The following is a 10,459-nucleotide window of genomic DNA, read 5'->3' as shown; positions in this document are numbered from 1 at the left end:
CTTTTAATTGTTTGAGAGTTTTGTTGAGTTTAAGAATTTTTAGAGAGGAGAATGGAGGGATTGAATCATGCACAAATTGCTATAGGATTACAATCCACTTCTGCTTGTAATCCAATAATGCTCATCAGTCATCCTACATGTTCCTTTCTTCCTTTCTAAATTGCTCAGATGAGGTTTTGAACTCTGAAACATGGCAGCAGCATGATTCCTAATAACAGTTTGTGGCACCACAACCAAAATTTTTAAACATTAAAAATTACACAACTTTGGTCTCAATTGATACAAATCCTTTGACAATATTATTCTGAAATGAAGAATCATCCATTTTTCTCCATACCCTTTTGAAGATAATACAGTTTTGAAGATAATATATAGTTGATATAAGTATTGATCACACTGCACTCAACTCTCCAATCAAATTACATAGAACGATGTCGTAGTAGTAGTAGTAATATCAGCTTGCTACAGTAATTACTTCATACCATGTGAAGTTCTAGTTACAAGCTTTTCTCTTGTAGGATAAGGAAACTTCAAGTCTTTCTTTAACTAAGTATCCAAGCTTCCATGGCTCCTCGGATTACCCCTGCAAACAAACACAATTATTGAATAATTCAATAAAAATCTTGAATTCATGTTTCTACTAAGGTGAATGGAGCTTATAGAATGTGGGTTAATGAACTTACCTTGCTAGAGATATTGCTGGATAGCCAATCAAGTCCCTCATAGAGTCCTTGGCCAGAGGTAGCACAAGTAGATTGAATGTACCTAAACAAGTCCATTTCCAATGTCACATATCACAGTAGTGCATGTAACGCCCTTGACCCAAACTGACCGAGTTAGTTATATAAACCCCTTCAACATGGGATGTTTCACTCTACCGATAGTTCTTTTTCGTAAATCCACTAATTCTGTATAAATTTTTCGATCAAGGTGTTTCTAATAGCAATTGTAACAGTTCGGCCCAAAATGATTCAAATAACATTTGTACCTACTTTTTATTTTGCTCAAAATAGTTAACCAAAAGTTATTTAGTGTTTTTGAGCTAGCATATAAACCCCTTCAATTTCTCATTACGATTCAGTATGTATCACAAACCAAACCCAATCACAGAATTATGGCAATGATCCTAAACCATGATCAAGGAGTATGGATTAATAGAATGTAAAACATCTTACCATCTTCGCTGGCGAAGCGAGTGTAGGCCAAGTTTATCAGTGATTTCTGAAACAGTCATTGCATTTGGAAGATCTTGCTTATTGGCAAATACAAGCAATGTTGCATCTCGTAGTTCATCCTGCAGTAGTAGTGAAAAGTAGATCATACAGGAGTCCTCTCTGAAATTTAAGGATGATCAAACTGGGATTTTTGTGAAATCTGAAGAAGATAATTATAAACTGCAAAGTTGCTGTTGAAGTTCTTAGAAAGATGTAATAACATACCTCATTCAGCATCCTATGAAGCTCATCTCTGGCTTCTGAAATCCTTTCCTTGTCATTGCTATCCACCACAAATATAAGGCCCTGAGTGTTCTGAAAGTAATGTCTCCATAATGGTCGAATCTATGCATCAGAGAATCAGGAAGAATAAGTTTTTCTTTACACACTGGGAGAAAAAAAAAACATGACATTTGCATACAACTTGATGTTTGACAAACATTGATTCTATAACTTGAGTTCAGAGATCATGCTTGGTACCTTATCCTGTCCTCCAACATCCCAGACAGTGAAGCTAACGTTTTTGTATTCAACAGTTTCAACATTGAACCCTGACCCATCAGTAAATCCAATCAATACAACAGTTTAGCCATTTGAACTTAGAAAATTCTGTCAGGTTACATATACCCACGTTGAAATAAAAAATTTCTTAAAAATTCAATTCAATTGATTTCTTTTCTTACAAACCCTTTGATTTTGCAAGAAAAGTCTATTGATACACAAGAATTGGAGATTACCAATAGTGGGTATGGTAGTAACAATCTCTCCAAGCTTCAACTTGTAGAGGATAGTTGTTTTTCCGGCTGCATCTAAGCCCACCATCAGAATCCTCATTTCTTTCTTAGCAAAGAGCAGCTTCAGAAGCCTTGATATTGCCAAACCCATTGCAACACCTATTTCAATATGATCAAAAAACAGATTACACGAGTGAAAATCGGAAGAAAAATACAAAAAAGTTTCACTGTTTGGAAAGAAAGGATTGTTCACCTGGCAAATGCAAGCACAAAGGAGAAAGAAATTACAAAAAAGAACATTGGCCTGCATATTTTATAAGCAACTAGAGACATCATCTAAGGCATAAAGCTGAAAGGAATAGGATTCGTGCGAAGGATGTAGAAGAATAAAGGGAACCAGCTTTGTTTGCTTTCGGTCGTAGCTACTGGCTATTCTCTTATTGCTGTGATTCGGGGCTTTTTGCCAAATCGGGGATGGGGGAGAATTATTTGTGAATTTAGAGTCGAAGAAAAGTTATTTGTTAATTTGGATTGGTTTTTTATAAAAATCGCCTGGTGCCATTTCAAACGGCGCAGGCTATTATTTATTATTTATTTTTTTATTTTTTATTTATTAAAATATTATAATTATATTAATTAATTAATATATGAGTATATAAATATTTAAAATTATAAAAATTAAATTTATTTTTATTGAATTGTTATTACACAGTTATATATAATTACATAATAATGTTAAGATCTTAATATTTTGGAGAGTTATGAAATTTATTATATGATTTGATAACTGGACTTCTCTCACTCTAGAAAGGTTAAACCCGAAAAAGTGAAATAGGTCTAAAGTTTCAGAAATCCTTTTATTTAGCCAGCATTTTCGATCCTAATCCAGACAGACACGGAAGCAAGTCAGGCCGGCCGCGAGTTCAAGTCCAGCACGAGGAGTACAACCTGGTAATGTGACTTGAAGAAGGACAGTAAGCTCAGTCAATTCGTAACTCTGTCCGCATGCCCACCGGAGGAATTAAGGAATCAAATGGCCGCCTGACGTGAAGAGGGGTCCTGACGTGAAGAGGAGTCCTGACGCTTCCGTGCGTACGGACCTGAATGATAGGGAAAGAGAGATGTCACTAACGGACAAGAAAAAAGAAAAAGAATAAAAAGGAGAAAACACACCTTTCTCTCCCTCTAAGTTTACATACTGATATAAATTCCATTATTCTGAATTTTAGAATATCATGATTAAATATATAAAAAATTAATGATACTATTTAATTACAATATTATTATATTAATTTATTAAAATATAATATAAAAAATTTATTATAATAAAAAGTATAATATAAATATAATTATTAAATTAACATTATATAAAAATAATGTATTAATTAATTAATATAATTATAATATTTTAATAATTAAAAAAATTAAATTATGATTTGATCACTAACAAATAAATAATAAAATAAAAAATAAATAATAGAAAAATAAATAATGGCCGGCACTGATTAGAGTTGCGCTGTTTTTATTTTTTTAATTATTAATATATTATAATAAAATATTTATATTATATTAATTTAATAATATTATTTATATTATATTTTTATAATAATATAATAAATATTTTTTATAATTTTAATATATTAATATTTAATAAATTTTATTATTAATTTTTAAATAAAAAATTACTATAATATATAATTTTATAATTATAAAATTAATATTATACTGCGATTAGATATATAAAAATAATTCGGTTGTAATTAAATATATAAAAATAATTTAATAATATTGTATATATTTATTTAATGATAAAATTAAGACAGTAATATTGTTATTAAATAATATAAGTAATTTTTTAATCACATAATAATATTATTTTATAATTTTATAAATTCTTAAAATTTTATAAAAAAATAAATTAAAAATTAAAAATTAAATAATGGTCTGGTGCTACTTAGAGGGGCGCCCGACCATTCTTAAAAAAAATGGCTGGCACCTGTCAAATAGGTGTCAAACTCTGGCGCCTGTCAAATAGACGCTAGATTTTCTTTTCCGTTGCCACTTGACAATCCAACCCCAAATCCACAAATAACTTTTTTTCAACCCTAAATTCATAAATAATTATTCTTTCATCCCTAATTTGGCAAAAAGTCTTGTGATTCGAGGAAAATTATGATGCTGTGGTGATCCATATTAATTAGGACACGTAAATACAAATATTTAGTAGATTGATTGATATATTTTAATAATAAAATAATAAATATTTTAATTTTATTAATTAAAAAAGGAAGTATTTAATGAAACAATAGAATTATAAAATGTTAGTTACTCAGAAAAAAAAAAAACAACTAAAACATCAAATAAAAAAAAATAGAAAGAGTATTACATAAGCCTTTTTTCTTTCTTTCTTTCTTTCTTTAATTGCTATAATAGGCATAGAACTGAAAAATGTTCAGGTAAACCAGTGAAGTTTCAATTTCTGATGATGGCATCCCTGGCAGACTCAAGGGTGGATGCAATAGAAGCAGCAGCATTAGACAAAACACCGCCACTTGTTTTCGAATTTTCCTTGGGATGTGGCTGGTGAGTCATCTGTACATTCCTAATCTCTTGGCATTGCCCTACCGCCGATGACCGGCAATCCACATTTCCTTGTGCATCTATAGTCTTCGTCTCCTGGCACAAGTGCAAGACGTTAATACAGAAATAGAAATGTAAAAATATTCTATATCCTCATCAATGGATTAATAATGCAAAAGGAAGAATTTACCCTTATAGCATGTGCATTCATCTTGGAGGTGAAATTGAATAAAAATGGCGAATGCTGGTTAGGAAGATAGCTCTATATAGTTTCCTGTTTCCAGGAGGGTTACCATTCAAGACTTGGTCTTCAGGACACTATTATTAGGTTTCTCCACATGTCCCCCGATTTTTATGTCTCATTGTTAGGCTGATACTTAGGAATTAAAAGATCCGACAACCATGAAATTAATATCTGAAAGTCAAATTTAGTTGTATATGGTCATATTTGGAATGAACTGTGTCCCCAGAATACACAGGGAAGAACATTTTTTCTCCCTCAATTTTTGAATTAGAAGAACCACCATTGAATTCAGTACCAATAATCAAGAAAAAAACTAGTCATATGAATTTTTCATGAAAGCAAAATATTTTCGACTGTTTAATTTTTTATTGATTATGCACATTTATACTCAACAAAATTTAATCATACTAAGTAAAATAAAAATCTATTAAATAAAAAAAATTTTAAATTTTTACCACTTTTTATATTTATATTTTAACTTTAAAATCTTGTACAATAATATCAATTCTTTTATATTTATCTCAATTTTAATCATTTACATTAATTAATTTTAATAAAAAAAATGGCTGGCGCTTGTCAAATAGGCGCTAAGCTCTGGCGCCTATCAAATAGGCGCTAAGCTCTGGCGCCTATCAAATAGGCGCCAGGTTTTCTTTTCGGCTCCCACATGATAGTCCAACCCCAAATTCACAAATAACTTTTCTTCAACCCTAAATTCATAAATAATTATTCTTCCATCCCTAATTTGGCAAAAAGTCTTGTGATTCGAGGAAAGTTATGATGCTGTGGTGATCCATACTAATTAGGACATGTAAATACAAATATTTAGTAGATTGATTGATATATTTTAATAATAAAATAATAAATATTTTAATTTTATTAATTAAAAAAGGAAGTATTTAATGAAACAATAGAATTACAAAATGTTAGTTACTCAGAAAAAAAAAACTAAAACATCAAATAAAAAAAAATAGAAAGAGTATTACATAAGCCTTTTTTCTTTCTTTCTTTCTTGAATTGCTATAATAGGCATAGAACTGAAAAATGTTCAGTTAAACAAGTGAGGTTTCAATTTCTGATGATGGCATCCCTGGCAGACTCAAGGGTAGATGCAATAGAAGCAGCAGCATTAGACAAAACACCGCCACTTGTTTTCGAATTTTCCTTGGGATGTGGCTGGTGAGTCACCTGTACATTCCTAATCTCTTGGCATTGCCCTGCCGCCGATGACCGGCAATCCACATTTCCTTGTCCATCTATAGTCTCCGTCTCCTGGCATAAGAGCAATTAATACAGAAACAGAAATGTAAAAAAATTCTATATCCTCGTCAATGAATTAATAATGCAAAAGGAAGAATTTACCCTTATAACTTGTGCATTCATCTTGGAGGTGAAATTGAATGAAAATGGCGAATGCTGGTTAGGAAGATAACTCTATATAGTTTCCAGGAGGGTTACCATTTAGGACTTGGTCTTCAGGACACTATTATTAGGTTTCTTCACATGTCTCCCGATTTTTATGTCTCATTGTTAGGCTAATGCCTAGGAATTAAAAGATCCGACAACCATGAAATTAATATCTGAAAGTCAAATTTAGTTGTATATGGTCATATTTGAAATGAACTGTGTTCCAGAGAAGGACATTTTTTCTCCCTCAATTTTTGAATTAGAAGAACCACCATTGAATTCAGTATCAATAATCAAGAAAGAAACTAGTCATATGAATCTTTCATGAAAGGAAAATATTTTCGACTGTTTAATTTTTTATTGATTATGCATATTTATACTCAACAAAAATTAATCATAGTAAGTAAAATAAAAGCCTATTAAATAAAAAAAATTTAAATTTTTATCACTTTTTATATTTATATTTTAACTTTAAAATCTTGTACAATAATATCCTTTTACATTTATCTCAATTTTAATCATTTATATTAATCATTTTTGACAAAAAAAAAATTTAATTCAAGTATCATATCAATACCATGTAAGATTATTTTTTAAAAGTCTGATTGGATAAAAAAATAAAAATATTTATATTAATTTATATTTATATTTTGTCTCCATTATAATAAAAAGAATTAAATTAAATTAAATATAGAAATTATTTAAAAATTATAATATAATTCCTAAATTTTTATTTAACTAATAAAATAATCCTTAAAATACATATTTTTATTTCTATAATGTCATTTTTTATTGATCCATTATTTACTTTTCATTCTTATTTTTATACACATATTATAATACTTTATTTTATTTAATATTATTGATATAAAATAAATTTTTTATTGGATCAGCTAATAATCTATTTATTATATAAGTGGTCAAAATAAAAAATAATTTATAAATACATAGTTAACATATTTAAATTTTTGTAAAAATCATAAAGATGATAATTTTGTATACTAAAACATATAATATTTTATTTTATTTAATATTATTAATATAAAATATAATTTTTATATTAATATTATACATATGAGTATAAACCTTCGATGGAATACTTTAATATAAAATGTTTATATGTGATATTTTAGTGAAAATTTTATTTGTAATAATTTTTTTTAATATTATATATAATAAATATAAAATAAATGTATTTTTAATATAAAATTTAAATTAAAAATTATACATTTATTAATATAAAACTTTAAAAATTATATTATAATTTACTATTAATTTTTTTCAGATTTAATTTAATCCTTTTAGTTATAACGGTGACAAATTGAAAAAGAGTTTAGTTTTATTTTCTAAAATTTAAAATTTTGAATATAAATATAAATTAACGTAAATATTTAAATTTTTTTATCCAATTTGTGAAATAATTTTGCATGGCATGGCAATGACGTGTAACTAAATTTTTTTTTGTCAAAATTAATTAAAATAAATGGTTAAAATTAAAGTAAATATAAAAAAATTATTATTCGAAGTTTTGAAATTAGAATATAAAGGTGAAAGGTGGTAAATTTTTAAATTTTTTTAAATTTTTTTATTCAATACGTTTAAAATAAAATATTTTTTAAAAGTATATTTAAATTAACTAGTAAATTACTTTGCTCAAGAATTATGATGTACTGATTCTAGAGAATATTGTAGAGATCATCCTTAACTTAATTTAAAAAAGAAAAATAAATTTTCACTAAGCTTTTTATTATAGAAAATTAGGAAATCTTTTGACCTAAAATATTTGATTTATAAGTTAAAACTTTAACTTAATTAACATGGAAATCTTTTGACCTACAATATTTGATTTACAAGTTAAAAATAATTTTAAATTAATAAAAAAATAATTAAAAAAAAAAGACATATCCTTTATTTATTTGCTCTTTATCTCTCTTTTACATCTCTTCTTCTCTCTTCGCTCCTGGTGGAAATGCGAACTTGAGAGCAAAGCCAGCAATGACATCGAGAGATATCGGTCTGGAGACAAAGGCGAGGCAAACTCAGAGAGCTAGAAGAATTGCTACAATGTTATCCTTGCTAGGGGCAATCAATACTGCCATTTACATTACTATTGATGGCAACTTATTTCCAATTCCACTCATCATCCACTCCTGGTTTATCTTATCATTGTGTCAAGAAAGCTCTGGTTTTATTTATTGATTGAGATACCTTTCTCTTTCTTCATATTTACTTGTATGCTAATGAATTATTGGTTTTCAGTTTCATGCGAAAGCAAGAGAAAAAAAAATTTTGGTTTGTGTTTTAGCTGAGAAATCTCCTACTTAAGTAAAGAAACCACTTTGATGGCAAAGCTTCTCTCAAATTCTTGATAAAAGTGAGTTGGGTTCCTTACAAGTGCAAGACCCAGGGGCGGAGGGAAGGTACGGCAAGGGGCACGTGCCGTACCGGCGACCGGAAAATGCTTTGCAGGGGATGAAGGTCCCGCAGCGGCTGCGCCGCTGGTGGTGCCGCAGCGGCGCAGTTGGTGCCCTACCAAAAGGAAACTCCTGACTCCGCCACTGGCAAGACCTATTATGCCTCAATGCATGAGTGTTAGGTTCTTTGGAAACTGCATATGGATGGCAACCGTTTAATCCAAGAAAGTTTTGCAATAATTGACAATGTTTGAGCATGGTGATTGACTGAAATATCTTGATTTTAATCTCATATTTAAAATATCAAGAGGAGAGAGAGAAAAAGAGAGACCAATAACAATAATTTAGACGCAAAATACAATTCAGGGGATTATATCAATATGTGGCTACTGATTTGGATTTGCAAGTACCTCTATGCCGGGGTACAAGTGTTGGTCTTGATTGTATGAAGCTTGTGAATTGAAAGAAATAAATCCTTCTCAAGGAAATCATGATTTCAAAATATGTTACAAGAGATTAAATTCTTCTATGAAAAGAAAAGATCAAGTCAACAAGCTGAAGCCATGATGTTCTAGCATGTGATTGAGAGCCACAAGTGCTCTCTTCATTTAAGAAATTATGGTGGAAAACAATGGTAGCTATCCAAGGAAAGCAAGAAGGTATCGATGTGTCAAGAGAGTGTAGGAGAGAGATTAGTGAGGAAAAAAAATATTATTTAAAAATTTTAAATTTTTAAGAATATTTAAGTCATTTTATATTGTTGTAATCCTAAAACTAATCATAATAGGTTATGATGACCGCCGAGCTTCCTCTACCCGGGCGAGACCGGGCCAAAAAGAAAAACAGTGGCCCAAAATCCATTAAGCCCTCCTTAGGCTGATCAACTCAGCATCTCAAGTTTCGATCCAGACACGCCGAGCCGGATGGGTTATCTGCGAGCCCAAACCCAGCAGGAAGAAGGCCAGCCCGGTGATGTGATGTGAGGGAGAGGAGCTGATCCATTACTTTGCAGGCGTGGAGAGGGGGTCTGACACGTCCATACATACGAGCCTAAAAGAGGGGAGTCTTCTCTTTCCTGCTTCTTCTGGCTTCTTCCTCGGCTCTATATATTTTTTACTTTATTTTTCTCTGCAACTCTTGGTCTATTAACTCTGGCCTATTCATACTACATCAATTCAGTTCATGAGCCTGACTTGAATGTCGGAGGGTCTCCACCGGTAGCATTCCCAGTAGACCCTGACCATTTTTCCTTATTTTGCAGGTCTTTATTTTGCAGGTCATTAGATCGAACATTGAAAGACTCATATGATGGACTCATACGATAGCGCAAGAAGAAAACAAGATCTATCATGGAGTAAGAGGAAGATCAAACTTATCAGGTTATAAAGAGTTTTATATTAATTATGTTAAAGTTAAAGGGAGTCTTATGTTATAAATTGAAGTTTAGAGACAGCATTGTTAACACTGTCCTAAGTTCAAGAAGGATAGGTGAAATTTACCCCTTATGGATATGGATGATTTAAACTATGCTAATTCATGAATTGCCAATAAAGAAATTGCTTTATACGTGAATATGGATGATCTAAAACTATCCTAAATTCATGGATGACTGCTGATTAAGCAAAGTGCTTGCCTTCATGATGTCACTTCACCATAAAAGGAAGCTTAAAGCCATACTACTGGCAGTAGATAAAATAGTAAGGAAAAAAAAAGAGGAAAACAAATAGCTCAGAGTTAAAGTGCAGGCAAGAAACAGTACACATGAACAATCAGAAACTCAGAATTTGCCTGCAACATCCATTCATTCAAGGTATTCAATATATGAGAATTATATAGACAGCATATGAAGAATATTGTCAAGCAGAA

General features: G+C 30.3%; 2 protein-coding genes across 2 annotated transcripts; both read right to left on the bottom strand.

The window, feature by feature from the left end:
• Window positions 1–276: 276 nt before the first annotated feature.
• Window positions 277–2,469, bottom strand: LOC110629353 (ADP-ribosylation factor 1). Its single transcript, XM_021776276.2, has 7 exons — window positions 2,202–2,469; window positions 1,952–2,107; window positions 1,695–1,765; window positions 1,440–1,559; window positions 1,176–1,294; window positions 684–765; window positions 277–583 (listed from the first exon to the last, which is right to left on the bottom strand). The coding sequence occupies exons 2-7, from the start codon at window positions 2,097–2,099 to the stop codon at window positions 578–580; spliced, it is 546 nt and encodes a 181-aa protein (XP_021631968.1). The 5' UTR covers window positions 2,100–2,107; window positions 2,202–2,469; the 3' UTR covers window positions 277–577.
• Window positions 2,470–5,796: 3,327 nt separating this feature from the next.
• LOC122721560 lies at window positions 5,797–6,059 on the bottom strand (the record flags this gene model as incomplete). The annotated part of the gene is made up of 1 exon (XM_043949527.1): window positions 5,797–6,059. A coding segment is annotated over one exon (219 nt), but the record flags the coding sequence as incomplete, so codon positions are not given.
• Between the last annotated feature and the right edge of the window lie 4,400 nt (window positions 6,060–10,459).

The sequence above is a fragment of the Manihot esculenta genome, chromosome 13, assembly GCF_001659605.2.
Source record: "Manihot esculenta cultivar AM560-2 chromosome 13, M.esculenta_v8, whole genome shotgun sequence".
NCBI lineage: Eukaryota > Viridiplantae > Streptophyta > Magnoliopsida > Malpighiales > Euphorbiaceae > Manihot > Manihot esculenta.
This window is presented reverse-complemented; position numbering and strand designations above follow the sequence as displayed.